At 40.8% G+C, this 23,143-nt stretch overlaps 8 protein-coding genes across 10 annotated transcripts; 1 reads left to right on the forward strand and 7 right to left on the reverse strand.

Annotated features, from left to right (window-relative positions):
• Positions 1-1,262: 1,262 nt before the first annotated feature.
• On the reverse strand, positions 1,263-1,845 carry LOC122611534. The gene is given in 4 exon segments (XM_043784692.1): positions 1,263-1,373; positions 1,409-1,525; positions 1,582-1,682; positions 1,743-1,845. Coding segments are annotated over 4 exon segments (432 nt in total).
• Positions 1,846-2,097: 252 nt separating this feature from the next.
• LOC122611562 lies at positions 2,098-2,714 on the reverse strand. The gene is given in 4 exon segments (XM_043784736.1): positions 2,098-2,189; positions 2,249-2,387; positions 2,445-2,555; positions 2,631-2,714. Coding segments are annotated over 4 exon segments (426 nt in total).
• A 390-nt stretch (positions 2,715-3,104) lies between these two features.
• LOC122621462 (23 kDa integral membrane protein) lies at positions 3,105-8,912 on the reverse strand. Its single transcript, XM_043799321.1, has 5 exons — positions 8,790-8,912; positions 8,111-8,194; positions 4,098-4,460; positions 3,846-4,037; positions 3,105-3,781 (listed from the first exon to the last, which is right to left on the reverse strand). The coding sequence occupies exons 2-5, from the start codon at positions 8,168-8,170 to the stop codon at positions 3,710-3,712; spliced, it is 687 nt and encodes a 228-aa protein (XP_043655256.1). The 5' UTR covers positions 8,171-8,194; positions 8,790-8,912; the 3' UTR covers positions 3,105-3,709.
• Positions 8,913-9,520: 608 nt separating this feature from the next.
• Positions 9,521-11,606, forward strand: LOC122621471 (23 kDa integral membrane protein). Its single transcript, XM_043799334.1, has 5 exons — positions 9,521-9,674; positions 10,254-10,445; positions 10,512-10,673; positions 10,905-11,102; positions 11,162-11,606. Exons 1-5 carry the CDS (start codon positions 9,615-9,617, stop codon positions 11,231-11,233), a joined length of 684 nt encoding a protein of 227 aa, XP_043655269.1. The 5' UTR covers positions 9,521-9,614; the 3' UTR covers positions 11,234-11,606.
• Positions 11,607-13,232: 1,626 nt separating this feature from the next.
• LOC122621431 (23 kDa integral membrane protein) lies at positions 13,233-15,546 on the reverse strand. Its single transcript, XM_043799289.1, has 3 exons — positions 15,206-15,546; positions 13,933-14,124; positions 13,233-13,865 (listed from the first exon to the last, which is right to left on the reverse strand). The coding sequence occupies exons 1-3, from the start codon at positions 15,263-15,265 to the stop codon at positions 13,419-13,421; spliced, it is 699 nt and encodes a 232-aa protein (XP_043655224.1). The 5' UTR covers positions 15,266-15,546; the 3' UTR covers positions 13,233-13,418.
• Positions 15,547-15,691: 145 nt separating this feature from the next.
• On the reverse strand, positions 15,692-16,744 carry LOC122621511 (23 kDa integral membrane protein-like). The gene is made up of 3 exons (XM_043799384.1): positions 16,414-16,744; positions 16,179-16,343; positions 15,692-16,052 (listed from the first exon to the last, which is right to left on the reverse strand). The coding sequence occupies exons 1-3, from the start codon at positions 16,663-16,665 to the stop codon at positions 15,801-15,803; spliced, it is 669 nt and encodes a 222-aa protein (XP_043655319.1). The 5' UTR covers positions 16,666-16,744; the 3' UTR covers positions 15,692-15,800.
• Positions 16,745-17,567: 823 nt separating this feature from the next.
• On the reverse strand, positions 17,568-22,336 carry LOC122621495 (23 kDa integral membrane protein). Of its 2 annotated transcripts, none has more exons than XM_043799365.1 (6): positions 22,225-22,336; positions 20,587-20,698; positions 18,637-18,828; positions 18,417-18,578; positions 18,165-18,359; positions 17,568-17,907 (listed from the first exon to the last, which is right to left on the reverse strand). In XM_043799365.1, exons 2-6 carry the CDS (start codon positions 20,644-20,646, stop codon positions 17,836-17,838), a joined length of 681 nt encoding a protein of 226 aa, XP_043655300.1. In that variant the 5' UTR covers positions 20,647-20,698; positions 22,225-22,336; the 3' UTR covers positions 17,568-17,835. The 2 variants fall into 2 exon arrangements, with proteins under 2 accessions (XP_043655300.1, XP_043655309.1); XM_043799374.1 differs by having other exon boundaries at positions 20,587-20,671; positions 22,225-22,287.
• Positions 20,878-22,207, reverse strand: LOC122621406. 2 transcript variants are annotated; one of them, XM_043799267.1, is made up of 2 exons: positions 21,961-22,207; positions 20,878-21,895 (listed from the first exon to the last, which is right to left on the reverse strand). In XM_043799267.1, exon 2 carries the CDS (start codon positions 21,886-21,888, stop codon positions 21,169-21,171), a length of 720 nt encoding a protein of 239 aa, XP_043655202.1. In that variant the 5' UTR covers positions 21,889-21,895; positions 21,961-22,207; the 3' UTR covers positions 20,878-21,168. The 2 variants fall into 2 exon arrangements, with proteins under 2 accessions (XP_043655202.1, XP_043655194.1); XM_043799259.1 differs by having other exon boundaries at positions 21,956-22,207.
• Positions 22,337-23,143: the final 807 nt, after the last annotated feature.

The following is a 23,143-nucleotide window of genomic DNA, read 5'->3' on the forward strand; positions in this document are numbered from 1 at the left end:
GTTAAGTATGTTAGTATTGATCGCTTTAAAAACGGCAGAGAGTCAGAATTAGAGATAATAGGATAGAATCTATTATAGTCAGAACATAATACTCTGTAGGGATCATGCAACTCATAGTTATATCTACACTGATTTAAAATTAAAGGTACGTAATTTCTAGTAAATCTGCTTGGAACAGTGAAGTTTAGCCGACTAACCAAGTCGGGACTATCCACTTCACCACGAATAAGGTTAAAAATAAAGACTGTTCCAAGCATCGTTCTACGGTTAGCTAAGGAGGGTAAGTTAATTAACATTAATCTACTCGAATAAGGAGGTAATCTACGGTTTGCATCCCAATTAAGGCGCCGTAAAGCAAAAAGTAAGAAGTTCTTTTGAACCGATTCAATGCGGTCCGAGTAAACTTCATATTGTGGACTCCAAACAGGTGATCCATACTCGAGGATCGGACGGACTAGAGAAATAAATAAGGTTTTGGTCATGTAAGGATCATCAAATTCCTTTGACCACCGTTTTATAAAACCAAGCACACCCCTGGCCTTATTGACAATAGACGAAATATGGTCTGAAAATTTAAGTTTAGGGTCCAGAAGAACACCAAGATCATCAACATGTGTTATTCTGTCCAAAGAGCACCCACTTAAAGTGTAAGTTGCGTGCATTGAGTTGGCACGACAAAAGGTCATAACTTTACACTTAGAGCCATTTAAGTTTAATACGTTATCACGGCACCATGTTTGAAAGCAATCTAGATCGGATTGTAAGTCCAAATGGCGAGAAATGTCCTTATATTGCAAGCATAATTTTACATCATCAGCGTACATTAGTACACGCGAATGATTTATTATTAAGGGAAGGTCGTTAATAAATAAGGTAAAAAGGAGCGGACCTAGGTGGCTCCCTTGTGGGACGCCGGATTGACCGAGATACAAGAGAATAAAGAGGCGTCTGATCAGATAACTTAGAATCAAAGGAATACGGACAGACGGACGCTAGAATAGAGTTTATCGGCTATCAAATACCCGTTACTCAGCTAATCGTAGTGCATGAAAGATGGAAATAGTTCCTTTAGAACTTTTGAGATTTCTGAATCAGTTTTGCAATATCAAAAGAAAATAAGTTATTACCGTGTAAATCTATGATGTCTTACCACCAAACTAAATTGAAACTTAATTCTCAATAAATTTGAATACTGAAATTAGTTATATTATATGTATATATTTTAATTCGGCAGAAATTCGGCCCATGGGAATAACATATGTCTATTCAGTGTTACCAGGGACCACTCTGAAAATGTTTTCGATCAAGTGGGTTTTAACAATCTTTTTCGCTACCAGAACGTGTAACGAAAATAAAGCTGACGACCAGAAAGCCTTAGGGTGAAAGACAAAGTAATAGTATTTAACACTATGTGTTATTTCCATAAATGATTTTTTGATAGAATAATAGCATAAGCCATATAACAAATCTCAAACACTATTAACTCAAAAGTGACAATAATCCAGTTGAACAGAAAGTGGAATTCCTGAAAAAAATTAAATTACATTTTTCATTTTTTTACAAATTCCATTGCTCCCTTACTCCGTAATTCGCTGATACCCACAACAACCCACTGACGCCGACCAAACCGGACACAATTAACATATTTTCAAACTTAATTTGCTCACACTTCTCCCAAGAAGCTGTAATTCATGACGAGATCGATTATTTTAGTTCATTTAAAGCCAATTTGAATAACTTACAATACTTAATCATGTGCTCCAGGCAAGGCAAAAATTTGGAAGGTAAATAATATGTGAGTGGGAAATATATGCTAAGTGCTAAGCAACTTAGTATTTTCGACATGATAGTCGGAAGGGCAATGAAGACTAGCAAAGTTTTTTCGAAAACAGTTGATAACTAGTCTATAAAAGTAACACTCACCCTGTGGGACTTTTTTTTATTAATTGCCTATTAGGTTTTTTAGACAGCTTTGGGAAATTATACCCATTCATTAAAGTTTAGAAGAAAGGGTTTTATACCCGACAAGGTATTAATATATTATTGATCAGTTTTACTTTGATTTTTCTATTTTTCTTGCTTTTTTCTTGCAAAATTCTAATAATAATTAGATAAAAGGACTGAATCTTCTGGTGGCCTTAGGGTTCTGGAATAGCTTGAAACTGTTAGTAAGGAAACCAGCATAAGCCCTGAAGTAAATAAATGGATTAAACGAGAAATTTTACAATAATTATATTTATGTACCTACCGAGGCCAAAGAAGTTTTGAACTTTTTCGGTAGTACTAAATGGGTCTCCTTGGAAATCAAACAGAATCAAGTGTAGAACCAAGCCAGCTAATATAAAAGACGAAGTCATCAGAAGCCACCAATGCAAATAACATAGATCCTATATGCGAAAGTTTAGGGGTAAGTATTTTAAAAAAGAGATGGAGCCTGTTTAAACCTTAAACTTGATTACGATCATTAGGGTTCCGCACCAGCTTTGCAATGTCCAGAGGGAATAATAATGTTCTATTCCCGGTGTGAAAACTGAGCCAATAAGTTAAAATTGTAACTGCTTATTGTTAGAATTATAATGGGGTGTATCACCTTGCGTTCCATTTAATTTAATATTGTAGAAATGGAATACTAAATAAGCTGTTAAAAGAAAGTTCATAAAAATTGCAAGGATCAAGACCACAATTTTGAAAATGTGCTCGAGCAAACAGTACATGACTGCATTTCTAGGTGAACTGATCAATGTTGGCTTTTTTATTGCTATCACTCAGTAAACATTCTACTAGATATAAATATATAAAAATTGGTCTAAAAGGTCGAATCATCGAATAGCATTAAAGGCAAGCGGCCAAATACGCAGTTCTATATGGATGCGCAGGCAGTTAGATTACTTTGCATAATAATATCGTTGACAAGTGCACACAAATTGTAGTGGTCGCGGGACCTTAAAAGGTTGCTAGTAATTTCAGTTCACATATATTGCTTAGTAAGCTTAATTGTCACTGCCATGACAACACGAGGACACAACAAACCGTCTGAAGCCGACCAAATTATTACCAGTTCAGTTTTTGTTTTCAACCCCTTATCCATTATATAAACACAACGGTATTGGTATATAAATATATAGTAAATGCTTTATTCATAAATTTCTTATGCAATTCGAGCTCTCGATTATCGAATACTCTTCCAAGTTTTAGATCTAACCCGGAGATTCTCATTACAAATATGAATAGAATGAACAGTGTACTTACAAACATATATATGAGTATATACATGTTTATTATAAATATATATTTCTTTTCGCATTGGGACTCTCAACAGTTTATAGATTATATCCTTAGTTTTAAACAAATATATCATTATTAACGTGTTTATTTTGTTAATTTGTGGGCATTCGGTTTAAGAAGTAAAACGTTTGTACAAAGGCTTTGGAAATTACTTTCTCTGCTCGTTCGATAGGTACAAAACGAATCATACCAATACATAGGATATACAAAATGTAAGCGTTTCATATCGCCCTAACTAAGCTTTTTCTCCTTTTTTTATGACAAATATCGAATTAAATGGATAATATTTCAAGGTTAATTGAAATTAAATGTATCCCTTTGTATAAGTGCGTTCAACGACTGTAAAAATTAATGAGAATGTGAGGAGTGTGTACTACTGGATGTGGGTGTGCCTCTAGATGTGGTTGATGGATGCATCTATAGCTTAGTAGGCGTTCCGGCGTTTGTAGTTACGCACATTGTTGGCCAGGCAACAGGCAAAGATGAAGCCAATCAGCTAAAAATTGATATTTGGTTATCAAATCGGCTTAACAAGCTTATATTTAGGGTATAATGCTCACCTCTACTCCAATAAGGCCGATGCCCACATATTTGGCGTTATCAGACCTAGCGCTCATTAAGTCGATGAACTTTCCGCGGCATCCTGGGTAGTAGTTAGCTGGGTTCAGGCACGAGCCGCTGCAACAACTTGAGGGCAGGAGTTTTCCCTTGTTAATATAGTCCAGGGCAGAGGTTGATCCGCAGCAGTGCATCTAAAAGATAGCGTAGTGAAGTCAGAAATATGGAAAATACATAGTTTTTGGAGCATTTACCGATTTCTGAATGGCATCGAAGACACCTCCTTCTTGAGCATTGTCAGACTCCCATGCGTTCTCGATAACTTTTCCCATTGCATCCTCAATCTTATCCTTGTGGGTAATCATCAGAACAACGAGCGTTAGCTGCAGGATCAGCAAGATCAGCAAGAAGACGGCATAGCTCATGGTCATGCAGACGGATTCGCGAATGGCACCGCAGCATCCCAGGAATGAGATGAAGACCACAATAGAGCCCAAGCTGATTAGAATGATCGGCATGAGAGCCTGTGGCGGGAAGCCCTGTATTCCATTAACTTCGATTGTACCGATGCTCTTCAGAATAAGCACGCCATAAACAATGCCCAAAATGCCGATTATCTGCGGATGAGGAAAGGAAAACGAAGGTTTATATCTCAGTAATAAAATTAACTCAATGGGCTAATGACAAGACGTATCTGATACATAAGAAACGCAGTGCATTAGCACGTCCAACAAACAACTCTAAATATAGTTCAAATTAATCAGCTCGCTCTCGTTTATTTTAATTGAAAAAGGCGGAGTGGAAGAACTTTCGCAATTACCACGCTAAAAAGACTTAATTACCACAGAGCACAGTAGCTGACCCCAGGGATTCCTGGTCAGGCTCAGGCACGCCATAAGCGACGCTTGGTTCATGATAATTACAATAAGTAAGCGCGTTACGTAATTCCCCACTAAAATAGTTGTTTACCACTATAATATCGGTCCAAGAGTATTTGCTGGCCAAATAATGCAAACACCGTCCGATCCGCTTGGATTAGATAAGGCAGCCCAAGATGAGAACTGAAAGCCGTGGTGCGCATCCCGTGACATTCACACATGACAATGCCACAGAAATCTCGACGAGGTCTGCTGTACACCGTAGTTTTTTATTTTACGGCGGGGTTCAGTTCAGCTGGTCAGTAAGTGCAAATCCACTGATCTTTCGGCAGGAACGAATGCCCAACTTGCAACCCCAATTACGCGGTCATAAATTGAATCTGCTTGATTTCATTAAGTGCACATGATGCTCACGGCCACTGTATTTGTATTTATATCAACGGGGCGTGTGGGCTGCCTGGCTATATCTCCGAAGATTGAAAACTATAGCGGCAGTACGCAAAGCGATTTAATTGAAACGTGGGCGGTGGAGGCTGGATTTGATTTCGTGGCAAAAACAACGCACAGGAATTTCAAATGAAAACAAAAGAAAGCATATCCCCTCACTCTGCTAATTGTTCCACTTTTCCAGCACTAATAAACAACATGCGGCATGAAAACAACAGTTTGGAAACCTGTTTGCAGCCGCCAACTTTTCCTCCAGCTTATACTTATTTCAGCCCGATTTCGGCTAACGAGGACATTACACAATCCACATTAATATGGCCGAGACAATGCTGTTGACCACATTTTTGCCAAAACTGTCGGCGATAGCTTCAATGACGTCACACTGAAATGAGAATACAATGCAAATTGCTTTTGCAAATACCAGAAAGCCCGAAGCAAGGGTCTGAGATCATTTTGCTGACAAAAAAAACACAAAATTAAACAGAAAAACAACCCTCAACGGAAAAGAAAATAGTTGGGAGTTTTGCGTACCGCAATAAAATAATATAGTATATATATTTTTTACTTTGGGGAACCACACCCACCGAGTAAATGGGTCGATTGGCGAACTGCCTGCATCCGCGAATCAAACACGTAAACTTGAGTGCGATTTGGTGGGGGAACAACAATCTTTAGCTACCCGATGAGCAACAGGACATATGTATGTATGCGTGATGGGAATATTCAATTTTAAGATTGAAGTGTACATTTTAATTGTCGTAGTCATGCAATAGACATATGTCACGCTGCATCGAACACTGATAGAAATATAGTATGTATTTTTAATACCGCGCTTAAAGTTTATTATATTAAAAGGATTTTTTATATTACTTCAAATAAATATTTATACAAAACCATGTGCAACTTGGACCTTATTCAAAAAAATAAATATCTTAGCTAAATAATAGCTAATAGCAGATCATCTAGCCAGCTTTAGTTTGCCTATGTATATAGTTAGTTATATACAGGCCAATTGCCCTAGAATCTGAATCACTTTCCCAAAACCACTGCAATACGAAGACCTTAAACTCGACAATTGACACGTCATCGGAAATACATTCAATGCGATTTTTCAACGCTATTTCGCTTTGGCTAAACGGATACGTAAATATTTACTCCAGAAGTTGTTTGCACTGCGCCTTGTGGCACAGGAAACGGCTATCGACGAGCTGAATGCAGGTCATTCAATACCGGTCGGCCTTACATTCATGGGCGGCACTGCACGCCCTTTTTACAGCCAGCAGTTGTGACTGACTTGTTGCTCTTAATATGGCAATACAGGTTTGTCATATGTTCTAGCGCACTTATTGCTAACTGCTGGCACAGACTGGGGAGTAACTTTAAAAACATATACCAAACACCTAATTTGACCGAATTAGTCCTTGGTCAATGGATACATCACGAAACTTGCAATAAAAATAAAAGGATTTTCATAGGAAGCAAAAAATACTATCGTTCAGATAGTTTTCGAGTGTTTTTTCTCAACATTTTCTGACAAACGGCAAACTTTTGTTTTGCCATTTTGCTTTACGCTGTTTTTCAAGCGTGGCGACTGCTTTTTTACTTTTAGGTGTAGTGGTGCTCGGCGAGCTCTAAAAGCGGCTTGTTAATTTATTTGGCTTGTCTGTCAAGTGTGCTATGTACTCGACTATATACTCGATCGGGCCAGATAAATATCAACACGGCTTGCTGTAAATGTAGACCCCGTGTATACAACAAACTTCGGCTCTGCCAACCAGTTAAATTGGTGTTGCCTTTGTTTTATCGCTCTTCTCTAGAGCAACAAGTTTTTATTTTCGTCCCCGCTTTTGTTCTTTCTGCTCATTTACCTACTTATGTGCAAGTATGTTTGTGCCACAGGTGCGGGCAAATCAAAACACACGACGGTCCCAAAATTAGGCCTACTTCGACATACCTAAACACAAACCTTTTTAACCAAAAAAATGTAATGGAAATTTAATGTAAATTATAATACTTCGTATATAAATATTAATTTCCAGTTTTATATTGTGGGATTTTTCAGCATTGCTGATAACATTTTGACCGCAGTTGAATTTTTTTATATTTATAATTCGTTTCGCTTTTCGGTTTGTTGTTTTAAGTTTGTGGCTCACATTGCCGGGGTTTTTGCAGGGGCCTTAGCGAATGCAAAGTATTTAAAAATTTACGATGAGTATAACATTATTTGCCTAATTATTATTTTAACCGCAGTTTACAGGGTTTTTCGCCTGACAAGGCTAATACGGCGGTGTTCGTTGGTGTGCTTAAATCATTGAAAACCAAAAACGTCAAGAACGCGCTGACGGTGAATCTGCAATCGTGTTCTTAATAGTTAAATAATACACAAATCACAGCATAGAGATTTGGCAATATTGGAAAAATATCTAGGGCTAGCAATACATTTTTCTAGCCAAAACACAGCAATTTGTGATATTTTGTCCACTAAGACAACCAACGTAAGGGCAGGCTTCTTAGAACGGGAAAGTTTCGCCCCGAAAGCGAACAACCAGGTTGCTGAAATGGAAGCTGAACAGTAAGACTTCGGCGATGACATCACCAGAGTTCAATAACGAGTCTGAAGCTGAATCAACGAGCAAACAACGGAAAAACACGAGTTCTCGACGACTCAATGCACCGCCTCTGTTCCCAGGGGCATATTACTAAAGTTTCATACATATGTACATACATGCATTTATCGATGGATAACACTGCTGAGTATGCACACTGCACACTCTGTATGCGAATGAATTTATCGACTCTTATTTCGACAGCACTTTCGTAACAAAGTGTCCCATTTTGGCTTTAACGCAACTCTTTCGTACCGGTTTTGTATCGGTTTCGATTTCGGTGGTTATAAACCAGAAACGTAGACATAATCAAGTCACATATACTTATGTACTCACCGACACAATGGTGTTGAATATGAAGAGGATGTATTTGACCATAGATGTGCCACAGTCCATGCTGATGCTGTTTCACTGTACCGTCTGGAAAGGAAAACGAAAAGAGCGCGATTGGCCGGCTAAGTGTACATTTTCAAAAGATAATTACGGAAATAAATATAACACACATGAGATGGTCGGAAAACAAGACTAATAGAGAGGGCTGCTTTATGTGGCCAGTGGCGATAAGGCTTTCTGGAGCATCCCATTATCACCCCGTATTCCTTGGCGCCTTGGCACTCCGAATGCGTTGCCCGGGCAACAACAAACGCAGCACGCAGAATGCAGCGTCCCCACTGCAGCAACAACAATACGGACCAACAGACAACAAAGGCCGCGTCAATGGGGCTCGAAGATTCAAGTGGGAAAAGGGAAAAGTTCACTGCACTCTGTCAAGGAGAAGAGGAAGCGCGGCATACGCTTTTCCCCACTGCGCGTACTCTTCATCACGTACTACGCAGTCTATTATTTTCCTGCCTCCTCCTCTTCACCATCTTCTCTTTCTTCTTCTTCCGAACCACTTTGCGGCCTGCAGCATCTTCTAATTTGGTTTTTGTCAGTAGCGGACTAAGGGGGGGCGGGCCGCTCATTTCTATGCTCAAACTATGTTTAATTGGTCTAGATTACACCGCATTATTACCTTCGCCTTTAAATTATCGCCAAACTATATTCCCACAAAATGCGCGTCCGTTCAAGTTGAACAACTTTTTAGTAATCAGTGTGACCGTGGCGGGAGCGGCCTTATAACCCCCGATCTGCCAAAACAAACCCTAAATATGCCAGCAAAAGCCAGCACGCGCGGAAGACGCGGCAGGGAATTTTAATAGGAGCGAAACTCCGGTAGCCTTTTCAATTACACATTCCAACGTAATTCCGGTGAACTAATACCCTGTTCCAACTAAGCCACATTAATGACATCTTTCAGATGTTCATTGCGATTGTGAGTAACCAACCGATGAAATCCCATTTTAAATAATCCGAAGATTTATTGTAAAAAGTAGTTTACTCAAATAAAATTATGAGCACTTGATTCTTGTCTGTTTAGTTATCGATTAGTTAATATGAATATAACTAAGTTTTAAGGGCGGTAGTTGTAGCAACATATAACGGGCTATTTTAAATATTACTACGCCTGTACACGGCATTAAAACTTGTTCATCGACTTGGTACCTAAGGACCTTAGTCAACTTAAAACTTAAATATAAGACTTGACACAAAAATATAACCGAATTAATCCATATTATATATCATTTCAGTCAATGCCACATATTTTTCGGGAGTCAACTGCATACTTTCAAAGCAGTCAACGCTTTCCTTATCGGGAAGCTTTTTGCGATAGTGAATACGCTCATAAATAATATTGTTTTATATCGAATTTTTTCAGTAACAAGCGGACCACGAAAGAAATCGCATCGAATAACTTACTTTTTAATCGCAACCAAGTGAAATAAAGCATATTTCAGCAATGGATTGCGGTGGCGTCTTTGTAAAATATGTGCTATTCATATTCAACATACTGTTCGTGGTAAGACCAGTTTCATTAAGAGATACAAAGATATCCATTAGTCAACAAGCGGCCGGTCGGTATCTTATCTGGCAAAGTGTGGCAAATAAACTCTCGAAGCTCAAGACTCCGTCCAAAGCGTCCTGGATACTCCTCTCAAAAGCCTTTCAAAAGTTATCTTATCGAATACCGGGAAAATGGGTGCATAAGGTTAGAAACCTGGCATTCTTTAAATAAATCATTGCATGCCAATGGCGAACGTAATTACGGCTAATGAGCCGAAACAGTTGTCGGAAAACACATTGTACTCGGAAAGATAAGGGCATGAGTAATGCTATACGTTCGTAGACAGTTTTCATATTAGTATTCGTGATGAAATTCCCAGAGATGCGACGAGTCAAGAGCAATTCACACTGTAAATTCACAAGCCTAGTTAGGTTTTTACATTTTAGGTTTATCAATCCGCTTCAGAAAGTTGTGCGGTCGAACACAATTCATGGGCGGGGTGACTATTATCCAATAGGACTGATTCATCACCCCCAACAATGACTGTTGCCGAAGCCATTGACTAACAGCACATTCTTGGGTTTTCCATCGTAGATATGCGGCATTTTGCTTATCACCTTCGGCTCCATCATGGTGTCCACCATAAAGGACTTCTCGGGTGTCGGTGAGACCTTTACGGCCAACAGCGTGGCTATCATCATCCTGGTCCTTGGCTGCATCGTCTTTCTGGTGGCCTTCATGGGATGCTGTGGCGCCATTCGCGAGAATTCCTGTGCTCTGACCTCGGTAGGTTTCCATGATGCTTGCCCTGCTGTGTGGAACAATTGAATCTATCTTGCCCCCTCCCTACAGTACTCTGTGGTCATGCTGGTACTGCTGGTCAGTCAGCTGGCCCTCATTATCTACGTGTGGGTGGACCATGTGCAGATACAGAAGTCCTTGGAGAAGATCGTCCAGACCATCTGGGATCAACGCCAAACCGATGCCCTCCTTATGGACACACTGCAGCGATCGGTGAGTTCTTTTCATCGGTTTCGATGGACTCCAAAATGGGTGGTCAATGTTAACGGAGACTTGATCCCTCTTCTTGCCCTAAAATATATTTAAATTTTGTTTAATTCATTGTTATTCAACGATGTTAGTCTACCTTTTGTAATCTGCAATTCTGAGAGAATTGTTGTTTTAAGCAGTTCAAAAGTTCATGATTCAAATAGATTGCATAATCGAGAATATATCCGATTCCAGTTCAAGTGTTGCGGCTTGCACGGCTTCATTGATTACGGCACTACGTATCCCGCCTCCTGCTGCGACTCGCCCTCCAATGGAACCTGCGAACTAACCCAAGTTATGACGCGATCCAGTTGTCTGAAAGCCGTCGATTCGTTCTGGGACACCAACGTGAGCATCATCAAGTACGCTGGCCTGGGTGTGACTGCTGTTGAGGTAAATATTGAGTCGAATGTATTTTTAATTCGATTGGTATTGATTGGTACTTTTTGCAGCTTGTGGCCTTCATTTTCGCCTGTTGCTTGGCCAACCAGACCCGCAACTCTCAGAGACGCCAGAACTACTAACGATAAATCTTCAGTAGTAGTATAGTATTAGGATTATCTCCCGACCTAAGGTCCTGGCGAAGGGCTTTGTAGAGTATTTTCCTATAGAGAAAAAGAAATGGAATACCTCGACTGTAAGAATCCCCTTACTTACCCAATAAGAGTGCAAGGGAGATCGAGATATGGATAAAAGAAAGCGACTGCTTCCGAGATATCATATGAGCTGCACCTAGCGGTTACATTTGTATATAACAACGCCCTTCTTAACTTTAGAATCTAAAGCAGGTTGAGTATGGTAATGCTAGGTGTTAACTTATTAAATATATATGTACTGGCCCGTATCCATATCCATATCCCTGTTTTGTAATGCGGGGCCGATTTCTAAGCTTTTAAAAACTTTTCCCAATTTCTATCGATATTGAAGAGAATTTTAAAATTTCGATCGCACTTCCATTAACTGTGTAACGTGTATCGACTATGAGAGGAACTCGACTGTAGAGTTATCTCTTGTTTTTAAATGTAAATTGCTACTGGGACTTAAGCGAGGGAAAGGTACGGTATTCATTGATTTCCTCTTGGATGTGTAAATTCTTTGAAAATACTATGTGTTCTAAGCCATTTCATTTTTTGATGGTTTTGGCTATAGCCGGGTGAGTATATTCAATATGACAGTCCACGTCTATTCGCAGGTGTAGTTGCGACTAGAATTAATTACTGTGTGTAATGTTTCTGAGCCTGAGAGAGGATGACTGATTGTTTTATCTGCCTGTTAAAGATAATCTAACTTTTGTTTGTTTCTATTTCCAGTCACCTGAAACTTAATTTTCAAATAAATTAAAGCTTTGTTGGCCTTTCATCCATGCTAGGTATTGTGCTATAAAGTATTCCACCATTCTGCAGCATTTTCGGCCATTATGCTATTAATATCATCATGCTCACAATCAAATGTAATATTGAAGTCGGTTATTCACTATTGAAGGTTTCCTTGGGCCTTACTTTTATTACGGCTTGTCCGACAAAATGCTACTAAAAATTGCTATATGACTAAACTATTCAACGTCAAAATTTCAATTTGAACCAAATTAAATTTACACAATTAAGTTCTTGCTCGTGCTGTTAAGTTGCAGCAGATATAATTGTCTTAGCATTGGGCTGTTAACTTTACATCTGTGTTACACAATATAACACTTTGAGAAATTTGAATAAATCCTTAGGATCTAGATGTCCGAAACATGCTAACTTCTTTAAAACATTAAGGTAATGAATAATGATATAACTATTTATATAGAGAAATAAATAGTCTAAATGTTTATCGCATTTACTGCACATTCCGTAGGACATTTCTCCATTGCCAGATCTCTTTCTATGTCACTAGTACGCACGTTGCACATTGTTCTCAGGATTCTACTCAGCCATAGCATAAACTGATGGCCACCTTGTGTTTTAGGGAGAGCTTGCTCCTTGGAGACATGAGCCAAAACAATTTTGACAACAAAGCTTTTAACAACGTAGTATGTGTTCAAGTTTTTCTCCATTGCCAACGTTGGAGACACAATTTATCTCGACGACACCTCAGCTGTGGGATTATCTTTCCTTTACTAAGCTCGTCTCTCTCGCGCTCCCTCTATCTTGAATTCTCGCACTTGCACCTTTGGCTTAGCGACCTGTTGTTCGCTTTGCATTTTGGTCGCCCATATCAATCGCTTTCGTAACTTATGCATATGCATCAATCTCGTTCGAACAAACAAATAAAACATAATAATTCGAAATCGCTACACACTAACTCGTCCTTGATTTCTCGGAAAACACATGGGTAATATAAAAGCCTACTGCTGAGCTACAGCAGTATGCTTCACCAAAGTTTAGTTTCCTGTCCAGGATGACAGCACAAACCCAAGATGCGTTATGTTCCTGCAGGAAAAAACTGGAAGGAACAAATAATCTTTAGATTTTGTTAAGCCAATTAGGTAAGACGTGATGCTAGAGACCTGTTTTGACAAACATATCTTAAAACGAGAAATTAAAAACATGTCGCGATATTTATTAATATGGGCACGGCTTGAAAGTGTTTATAACATAAGTATAAATAGATAATAGGCTTGTTCCTCCGAAGTCTAGACGTAGTTATTAATATCGGCACGCCTCGAAAAAAGTGTTTTATAATAAAATAAGTAGAAATAGATAAATAGGCTTGCTCCTCCGCAGTCTAGGCGTAACCCTGGCGACCAGCGTTTTGGCTGCGCATGCAGTTGGTCAAAGCGCCGGCGATCAGAAAGACGACCAAGTCGAAGATGCAAAGGCCCAGGCCGGACCAGCGGATGATGTCCATGTTGTCGTTCCAGAACTCCTCGAACTTGGCACTGCAGCCGGGCCTCGACTGGTAGACCGAAGGGGTGCTGCAGGTGGCCTGGCGGTCCAGGTAGCCGCAGCAGGTTCCGGGAACCGAAAGGCCGATGTTGTTGTAGTTGGTATAGCCGGTATCGCCGCAGCAGCCGAAGGTTTCCTCCAGCACGCCCATCGCATTGTAGTCCTGGGAGTTCCAAAGCAAATTAACCAGATTGCTCATATCCCCCAGGAAGGCAGATCGGTTCACGAAAACCCAACAGGTGAGCACCAGTTGCAGAATGAAGAGCACGAAAACCATGCTAGTGTACTGCAATAATCAACCTCAATTACATTAGCTAGAGTTCCTTTCTGATATGCTCTTCACCCAAACTTACCGCTCCGGTCATACAGACACTCTGCCTGAAAATGCCGTAGCACCCGAAGAAGGACACCACGAAGATGAGGCCTCCCAGGACTGTGACGCAGATGGGGATGGTGTTGGTGTCCGTCCCATCCCCCGTAGCATCGAAGTGACTCAGATCGGATAACATGATCGAGCCCAGCACGATTAACAGGATGCCAACGATCTAGAAGTAGTCAGCGGATTGTAAGTATCTATCTCCGTTTCCCAGCCATAATTACACCACATACATATTCACAAAATGTTTAATGATTGCATTTTTAAAATCATTAGTATCTGAGAATACTCGCTCAAAATTGACTAACGTATAGCTTTTAAAGAGAAAACGCTTGGTTTTTCTGGAAATAGCCAATAGGAAGTCGGTCTTTGAGCTCTTTAAGATGATTCTTTAAGTTAATATTGTGATTAAATAAACAAGTTTTATACTTTTCCTAAGAAATAATTAATGTTATTCACATTTAGTCGGATATGGCTAGAAAAAAAAAACGTTGATTGCATGGAATCACATTTTTTCTGGTTTTGACATACTTTGTAAAATAAGAATTGCATCGTTTACCTCTGTAAATTATGGGTGTACCTACATATTTAATATGAAAGGTAAACACCATTTAATATAAAATGGTCCTAATTTATTTATATACATGATTATTAATTTACACCAACTTGGCCTTGCTAAAATATCAACTTGTGTTAATTTGTGCACCTTTTGAAGATCATTTGGGCTCATTACTTATATTACAAATCACTGATAATGTCAATCAACTGATAAAATTCGTGTACGTCCACTTGCATTACAGATAGATATTATTATCTATGCCAGCACTTTTATATGAATAATAGTAATACACCTTGTGACTCAAAGCAAATTGAAAGGAAGCGATGCGTAATTCTGAATTTTCAATCTTCATAACACTTCCTTTAAATTGTACAGAATAAGTTTTCCTAGTTCGATATTTGTAGCACAAAGTTGTTATGTAAATGTCTATTTAATTAAATAAAGAACATTAGCGAGAAAGCCTTAAATGCAATATCCCATTTTCCAGTGCGCACTTTGAGGTATTATTAAAGGAAATGCAAATATAAAATCATAGGATACGGTTAAATAAATTTACAACATTTTTGGGAACATTTTTTATTGGAAAATGTTTTATAATGCAATTTAGAACTTGCACCCAGCGATTGGTCTATTGGTGCAAGTTACATTACATTATTAGTTCTAGTTCGTTTTATTTGTTTATTCAACTTACCAAAAACACGATATTGACAATATATAAAATAAAGTTGACTATTCCCGATAGACAACCCATTTTGAAAGTAGTTTGCTCCTCTTTTTAGTGGAATAAAATAATTACAATAGTTTTATCCAAAGGAGTTGTGGGAGGCTTTGATTTTATCGCTCACTCGCGTCGTTTACTGTCGTTCGATTGGACTGGTCGTCCAGATGGGCTACTGTTTTTAAGTTGCCCAACAGAAATGGGTGCTATCGGAAAGATACGCGAGTGCCTGTTATCATAATCATGACCGAAACGAAATAGATAATGGGACCTGGGCGGTGCGCGCTGGGGAGATCGATAGCCATTGCCATATGGAGGTGATTCACTTCTGAGGGCATTTGATCTCGGAAACGCGGCAATGGGCTTACGGGCCGATAAGAACATACTTTTTGGAAAAACATCAACCTGTCTTGATTAGATAGACGGTAGCCAGAGGAAGACAGCGAATGAGCAATAATATTTCATTGGGCTTAACCTATTCCGGTTTATTTACGGCGAGTGAGGAATTTGTGTTCTGGATTTATGATAGGAACTGGGCTATAGCTAGGAGTTGTGTCAGTCTTTGGTTCTAGCGCTTCCTCATCGCGCTGGCCAGGCAGCAGGACATGATGAAGATGCCCAGCTCGAAGAGGGCGATGATCAGACTGCTCCACCGGATGAGGTCCGTATTAGAGGCCCAGAAGTCGACGAACTCCGTCTGGCAGCCAGGTCGCTGGGTGTAGATTGCCTCTTCGCACACCTTGTTGCGATCCTTGTAACCGCAGCAGGAGCTGGGCACGGCATCATACTGTTGGTATCCCGAGTTGCCACAGCAAGTGAACTGCAATGAAATAGCTACGTTAATATCCGGAACAAATTAGGTTTGTAAAATTCTGGAAATCTTGTGAAAATATTGTTGCTTTCGCTGAAACTAATGACATCTGCGGATGATTTTCGGTGAACTTACGGCCAATTGAAGGGCATCCATGGGGTACCCCTGGGCGGCATTGTTCTCATCCCAGGCCTTGTCCACTACTTTGCCCATGCTAGTCAAGAATTTGTCGTTGGCCGCGAAGATCCAAATGGAGAGGGCCAGTTGGAGGCCGAACAGAGTCAGCATGCAGATGGCGTACTGGAAAAGAGGGCAGAGCAGTCAGTATTCGGTTTGGTTTAGTGGGGTAAGTGTAAGTGTAAGTGCTTACAATGGTGGTGCAGCAGGCGTTCTCGCGAATGGTGCCGCAGCATCCAAAGAAGGCCACCACAAAGGTGACACATCCGATGACGATAATGCAGATCGGGATGGTCTTGGTGCTAACGCCTCCGTCGAAGGCTGTAAAGTTGCCCATCGTGGAGAGCATGATGGAGCCCACCACGATGAGCAAGACGCCACCGGCCACGAACACCAGGTTCAGCAAGTACAGCAAGTACTTGAACATCGCGGATAGACAGTTCATGGTGCTGGCTTCTGTTCGGCTTGCTCTTTGGTTAGCTGGATAATCCGTTCGTTCGAAGCAACGATTTTCGTCAAACTGAATTGGCCTTCTGCCAGCACCCGGCTATTAAAGCTTATTCGGAGTCCTCATCTTATCGGACGCGTTCTTATCTCGGCAATAAAGTTGTGTATGTACTTGCGCTGGAAGCTCCGATGCCTACGTACTTGGACTTGGTGGATCGCTTTGTACCCACGAGATAGCGGAACCTGGTTGTGGACCGACCCTCGAATATTACGTCCTTGACGCACTGATTCATTCATTCGTATTCGAATATTATCTAGCACTCGTGCAACTCCATCTTGGGGGCGTTAGATCGTTATTAAGATGAATCATTCAGCACTTCCGCTTTCTACCTTTCACACCTTCCCTTATCAACAATCAAAAGTTCACTGTGTACGCTGAGTCACATATTTCGTTGCTGGGACTTCTTTTCCCCGTGAGTCCCCGATCTTATCACATCGATTTATGGATTATCAATCAAGGGGTTTCCAGGGCTGAATAATTTTCCGTTGAAATTAAAAAACGGCTATGTTCCCTTCATAGATGAAATGGCTTTATGAAGATAAGATTTCGTTTAGGACCTACAAAGCCAACTAAATATAGTCTTCTAATAGGTTAGTTCTACTGATATATGTCAATAGAGGCAATGATTGATAATGATTTGTAATCAAGGTTTTTTTATTGGGTTTGGCAACCTCTATTTATACTCACATATTAGGCGCAAATTAAAACGTTATTGCGATTGCCTCAAAGCATATAAAAAAAAAGGTCCTTTACGCAAATTATTGCCATATAAAATTGCCATTTTGGGACTTTTTAAATTAGAACGCTTCACCGTTAATACAAAAACTGAACTCATTCCGTGAAATGTAAATAAATGTATCCGTTTATTGCAATCTCTAGGAGTATAAATTATTTTGTACAGTTAAACATATTAGCACAATCAGTATAAATTTGAACAAACGATCTTACAAAAGGATCATTTCGCATTCGTCATGGGATTTGCTGGTTAAGCTTGAGATTATGAAAATTTCAATGGCCATCTGTATCAGGTATATATTCGTAAAATTGGGCAACATAATTCGTACTTTCGGTTTCAATTAAAATTAGTGCAAGGCTTTTGTCCATCGATTAATATTCCGCACGGCGTCTATAGTTTCGAATGCTGTTCGCCAAGCAACAGGCGAAAACGAATCCCACAAACTGAAAGAAAAGAAAATGGTGTATAAGAAGATATATATATACATCTCTTGTTTCTATAACGTAGGAAAATACGTAAACCATCTTTTAGTAGTTTATTTTTGGTAAAACACCAAACTAAACTGCCAGGCTAGGGAAAAATATCACAATACTTTGTACATTTTAGTTATCCGAAATTCACATAATGAACTCCACATTAGGAAGCAGCTAGTTTCGATGATCAATTGGGTTTGATTCATTCACTGTGGGCGAAAACTTACTTCAATGGCAGCAATGACCAGGCCGGCATACTTAATGATGTCGCTGTTCTTGTCCCAGAACTCGACAAAGGTGACCTTGCATCCCCGCTTGTAGACGGTCTCCAGGCGGCAGTTGTTGGTATCGCTGCAGCAGGAGGGAGGCAACCTGCCTTGGAAGGAGTAATCGGTGTAGCCACTGCGTCCGCAGCATTTCATCTGGGGGACAGAAAGTTAGCTAAAGATGTGTCGGATATCCTCGTACGGATAACTTACGCTGATCTGAATCGCGTCCATGTAGTCGGAACGACGGGTGCGATTGTCCCAGGCCTTCTCGACCACATCACCCATGATCTCCAGGTACTTGTCCTTCTGCACCCACATGTAGATAACCAAGGCCAATTGGCCAATCATCAGGACGAACAGTAGAATCGAGTACTGTCATAAAGACCACGTTTTTAGATATGAATGGCAAAGTTCAGGGTATGTACTCTACCGTCATGGACATGCAGTACGACTCCCGAATGGCTCCGCAGCAACCGAACCAGGAAATCAACAGGATGATGGTGCCCAGGATGATCATCGTCACGGGCACCTGCTGAGTTCGCAAGGCTTCCGCGAAATCATCGATGTTGTGGACTTTGCTGAACAGCAGAGCTCCGAATACAATCAGTAAGATGCCGCATATCTGAGGAAGGGAATTGGTAAGTTTAACACACACAAGTAAGTCAATCCTAAGCCAACCAGGCTAGTCTAGTCTAACTTAACTTTATTCCTCCAGGCCTCAGATTTTGAAAGAAATTGTTTCAAGAAACAATTGCTTCATATCCCTTTCCTTTCATATTTTATGCTGGCAAAAGTAACAGTTTATAAATTTAAATGATTTGATTATCAAATTGTTTGTTTTATGAGAATTGCAATACAAAATTGCCTGAATCTCCGGATACAGAAAAATTCAAGAAAATCATAATCAATGACATGAAAATAATTATCCAAATAAAACTTTTTAGTTTCGTTAACAAGCTGCCTCATGCCTGTTAGAAAAATAACTAGAACTTTTCGTTTACGGAATATCAAATTGACTATTTGCATGCCTATCAAAGGCTTATCTTTTATCAATCCGATTGGTTTCGTTAATTAAGATTATAAATAAAAACGCCTGGCCATCTACGATAACTATCAAAAACAAATTTACTTTGGCTTGGCTTTGATTTTTATCGGCTGACGTAGTCAAATCCCCAAGTTATTGGATTTCTGCCAAACTGCAGCATGACTCAGCCGCCGAGCTCACCAGTTCATGGGATCAGATCGGATGGGATCGGATCCGGCCAGAAGAGAGCACAATTCCGACACTGCTCTAAATATAATACTAACCAGTACACCCACTCGTCTGGCGTTTCTATATCGCTCGGACAACCCACACCAATCCGTGGAAAATCGAGTTCAAGTGTACCGCCAACGACCCCCGTTTCCATTTCTTCATGTGCGAGTGTAATGAAATTTTGCTGTTGCGTTTCTCAATGGGAGCAAGTTCACATTTAATTAAGTCAACTATTTTTGGGTGAGGCCCCCTTAAGCCATTACACAACTCTGAACATAGCCAGACGGAGTGGAAGACTTTTACAGAGACAAAATATCTATATGTTTCCATGTTAGTCAAACAAATGACCTCTTTCCAATAGATTGTTCATCCTTTTCGTTCACCGAGTTCCCTCATTTACAATGAGTGTTTTCGTTTTATGCATTTTATATATCGTAATCCGCACTCATTTTACTAAATTCGCGCCGTGTGCTGATTTTTTTCCGCCTGTAGAGAATTACTGCCATGTTTGCGTGACGCGAATAATGTGGTGGGCCTCCGACGCAGTAAGATTTCCCACTTGCAAGTCGGGGCTCCAAACAGGTTGGACGAAGTACAGTTCCACCTGGCGGTGCAGTGACTTTGGGGCAGTGAGTTAGAAGTTGCACAACAATAACGAAATGCCACCGTTGGCTGGCGTTTCAACAATTGTTTGGTTGCCGTTTGAAACCAGTTAACCTCGGGCTGACTTCAACTAATGGGATGCATGTTGACTGTGGGACCGAAGCAAAACAAACTCGTTTTGGGAGCCCATAGTAAACATATATGTACGCAGTATACACAAATTTATACAGAATTTTTTGGGTACCGCTACGTCACAAACGTAGCCCAATTTTAATAACTGGTTTGGAAATGCTGATGATCTCAAGCTCTGCCTTCTGCGCTTTTAAATTGTAATTATGTATGCATGTGATCAGTTTTGTGGGCCTCGACTTTCTCAGCCAATACTCAAAACACCAAATTTAAGAAAACCTGTTTATTTCGTTATGATTTCACTGCGAGCCTAAAAAGCTGAGAAACCGATGTAAGCTTGACCGACTACGCTGAAGAATTATGAAATCTAGAATCTAGATGTGTTCTACTCACCGAACAGAGCAAATTAAATATAAATAGGATATATTTAACCATGGAGATTCCGCAGCTCATTTTGTCTGAGTTTTGCCAGAGATTTCTGTTGGAGATGGATGAAGAACTGCAACTGAATGTTTGGTAGACGAAAAAATGGAATGGAATTAAGAAATTCAGATACAAGCGTAAAAAGTTAGGTATTTCGGCATTTTATTTAGGAAACACGCACACGTACACACACAGGCACACGCACTGATGTCATCCGTGGTAAAAACAGTTCGCTTATTTAAATATTTAAAAAATGCTGACCTTCTTTGCTCTACTGGGTGTGGAAATTAGCACACGATCACGTACCGCCAGGGCATCGATTGGCATTTGATTCGTTGTCGTTGGCAAGTCGCTAGCTATATGCCTTCACTAATATGCCTTTGAGACTGACTTGTGTACTTGTGCTCGAGAGTTTGTAAACAAATGCTGTCTTATATTATAGTTAGTAAAAAGGCAGAATACAAATATAGAGAGTAGCTGGCCATAGAACTAACTTAATGGTAGCAACGTTGCCCTGTAACTAAGCTTTAGGCAGGAGCGTGAATATCGCAATCAGCGTACTAGCTCCGGCAGCAGCTTCTCCTTGGGCAACCAGCGCTGCCTCAGTTCGTTATAGCGGCGCCAGATGTAGGGATATCCGGAGGCCCAGGACAGAAAGGCTTCCTTCTCCGCGGTGGTCTGCTCCACCTTTTTCAGATGTTGGTAGTACTTTCCGTTCCTTTTAACCGCGGCGGCGGCATCCTGCACGAATCGGGCGAAGCGGAGCTTGAGCAGGGTCTCCGAGACGTCCAGCAGGCGGTTGCCCCGGGGCGGATGGACCAGGCACAGCTGGCAGACGACAAAGTCCTGTCCCTTGGCGGCATTTAGGGGCAGGAAGGTGGCTTCGCGGCCGATGAGGCACTGTTGCAACCAGGAGTAGCCGTTAGCATTGACGCGCACGCCCGGCAGCTTGACGGGCAGCAGGCGTTTGCGGCTGGTAAAGATTGGGATCAGCGGCCGGTGCTGGATCATCAGCAGGGTGTCTTGCTCCTGCTGTTTGACCCCGGCGATCCTGCCCGTGTGCATGACGCGCTCGCTGATGAGACGCTCCGGGATGTGCGATGGCTGCTTGAACTGGCGCACCAGGTAGGCTGGCTTCCGCTTCGCATAGGCCACGGCCACCATGAGAGCCGAGGTGCCGTAGATGGCAAGCTCGCTGCCGCGGGTGTCCCGCTCGAGGAAGTTACATAAGCCTTGGTACTTGGCCACCACAAAATCCTTGGCCGACTCCATTGGATAACTGGAAAGTGGTCGCTGGTTAGGCTTTTTCGGGCTGCGCACCGCAACTGGAGGATCGCACTTTACCACTCGGGCGTTATGTCGCTTTGCTGGCCTAATCTATATGTAAACCGCTGCTAATGGCTAATTTTGTCGCTGATTCCGCTTTTCTTCGCTGCAATTCTGTTTTGCTACTAAACAGACTTTAACTTTTGCCTCACTGAAGTGCGAGTGGGACAACTACTGGTTCGGTCGAGATCGCACTTTTGGCACCTTACAACACTGGCAGATGCGCTCTTGCTCACTCACACACACAAGCACACGCAGTTTGAAAACAAATATCACACACACCTTGAGTATTCCGCGGTTGGCGTTTGCTGAATGAATTTACGCGCGCTCCGTTTTTCGAACCGTTCGTGAGCAGTTCACGATGCTAACTGATCGGTCAAAAGCTGCGCCAAAGCGATACAGCAGCTCCAACCGCCTGTTGCGCCGCATTCACACACACAGCCACACATACACTAGCATAATTCGTTTTGTTTTGGTTCGCTTTGCCACCCCCTCCCCGCAACGGTAATTGCTGTAACTTGTTTTCCACTCTCTGTTACCAATCGCGCTGACTAAACCCTTTGTTTATTTATGCAAATTTGCTGCGGTCGAAGTTTGTTTTTGCCCACCAATAGGAAATTAAATTAGAGATTCGCTTGAAATTGGGAGCAAAAACCTCACGTTGAAGATATAAAAAAAAACTTAATTTTGTTTACATTTAAAAAAGTTTTTATAAGATCATGTGGTCACATAAGGCAGCCTCAAAAACAGGAAAAGTGTGTTTGCATGTACATATCTCGGTATTTAAAATAACGAAAAGTGAACATGGTTATATTCTAAACTATATACACATCAATTACAACTCTTGTTCAAAGATTAAAAAAAAGTATTTCGAAAGATCAAAAGTAACAACAACTATAAAGAATATTTACTGATTCGGATTAGTGAATAGATAAAGAATCCTACACGTCACTTAGCGAAAATAAAAATACCTAAAAAGTGATCTGAACATTTGAGTTACAGAAAAATTACTCAAAACCACAAAACTCTCGATGCGATTTCCACACGCGAACGTGTTTTTGCGGTTTTCAGCTTGTCGTGGGCGGATTTTCCCTGAAAGTGGCCTAAAGTCAACCAGTTTGGGCCGATGTGCTGCAGGTCTCAGTATTCACCCTACTATGGCTTCGGGAACGGCTTCCGTTTTTAATTACCGGACAGAAGG

This window comes from Drosophila teissieri, chromosome 2L (assembly GCF_016746235.2).
Source record: "Drosophila teissieri strain GT53w chromosome 2L, Prin_Dtei_1.1, whole genome shotgun sequence".
Taxonomy (NCBI): Eukaryota; Metazoa; Arthropoda; class Insecta; order Diptera; family Drosophilidae; genus Drosophila; species Drosophila teissieri.

Bases quoted from the DNA above. Each gene is read 5' to 3' on its own strand.
- LOC122621511 (XM_043799384.1), bottom strand. From the start codon at position 16,665: ATGAACTGTCTATCCGCGATGTTCAAGTACTTGCTGTACTTGCTGAAC. The intron at 16,344-16,413 runs GTAAGCACTTAC...CCTCTTTTCCAG, and splicing joins ACGCCTGCTGCACCACCATT to TACGCCATCTGCATGCTGAC. The intron at 16,053-16,178 runs GTAAGTTCACCG...ATTTCATTGCAG, and splicing joins TGGATGCCCTTCAATTGGCC to TTCACTTGCTGTGGCAACTC.
- LOC122621471 (XM_043799334.1), top strand. From the start codon at position 9,615: ATGGATTGCGGTGGCGTCTTTGTAAAATATGTGCTATTCATATTCAAC. The intron at 10,674-10,904 runs GTGAGTTCTTTT...ATCCGATTCCAG, and splicing joins TGGACACACTGCAGCGATCG to TTCAAGTGTTGCGGCTTGCA. The intron at 11,103-11,161 runs GTAAATATTGAG...TACTTTTTGCAG, and splicing joins TGGGTGTGACTGCTGTTGAG to CTTGTGGCCTTCATTTTCGC.
- LOC122621462 (XM_043799321.1), bottom strand. From the start codon at position 8,170: ATGGACTGTGGCACATCTATGGTCAAATACATCCTCTTCATATTCAAC. The intron at 4,461-8,110 runs GTGAGTACATAA...CCTCATCCGCAG, and splicing joins TATTCAACACCATTGTGTCG to ATAATCGGCATTTTGGGCAT. The intron at 4,038-4,097 runs GTAAATGCTCCA...GCTATCTTTTAG, and splicing joins TCGATGCCATTCAGAAATCG to ATGCACTGCTGCGGATCAAC.
- LOC122621406 (XM_043799267.1), bottom strand. From the start codon at position 21,888: ATGGAGTCGGCCAAGGATTTTGTGGTGGCCAAGTACCAAGGCTTATGT.
- LOC122621495 (XM_043799365.1), bottom strand. From the start codon at position 20,646: ATGAGCTGCGGAATCTCCATGGTTAAATATATCCTATTTATATTTAAT. The intron at 18,360-18,416 runs GTAAGTTATCCG...TCTGTCCCCCAG, and splicing joins TGGACGCGATTCAGATCAGC to ATGAAATGCTGCGGACGCAG. The intron at 17,908-18,164 runs GTAAGTTTTCGC...CTTTTCTTTCAG, and splicing joins TGGTCATTGCTGCCATTGAA to TTTGTGGGATTCGTTTTCGC.
- LOC122621431 (XM_043799289.1), bottom strand. From the start codon at position 15,265: ATGGGTTGTCTATCGGGAATAGTCAACTTTATTTTATATATTGTCAAT. The intron at 14,125-15,205 runs GTAAGTTGAATA...GACTACTTCTAG, and splicing joins TTGTCAATATCGTGTTTTTG to ATCGTTGGCATCCTGTTAAT. The intron at 13,866-13,932 runs GTAAGTTTGGGT...TGATTATTGCAG, and splicing joins GTGTCTGTATGACCGGAGCG to TACACTAGCATGGTTTTCGT.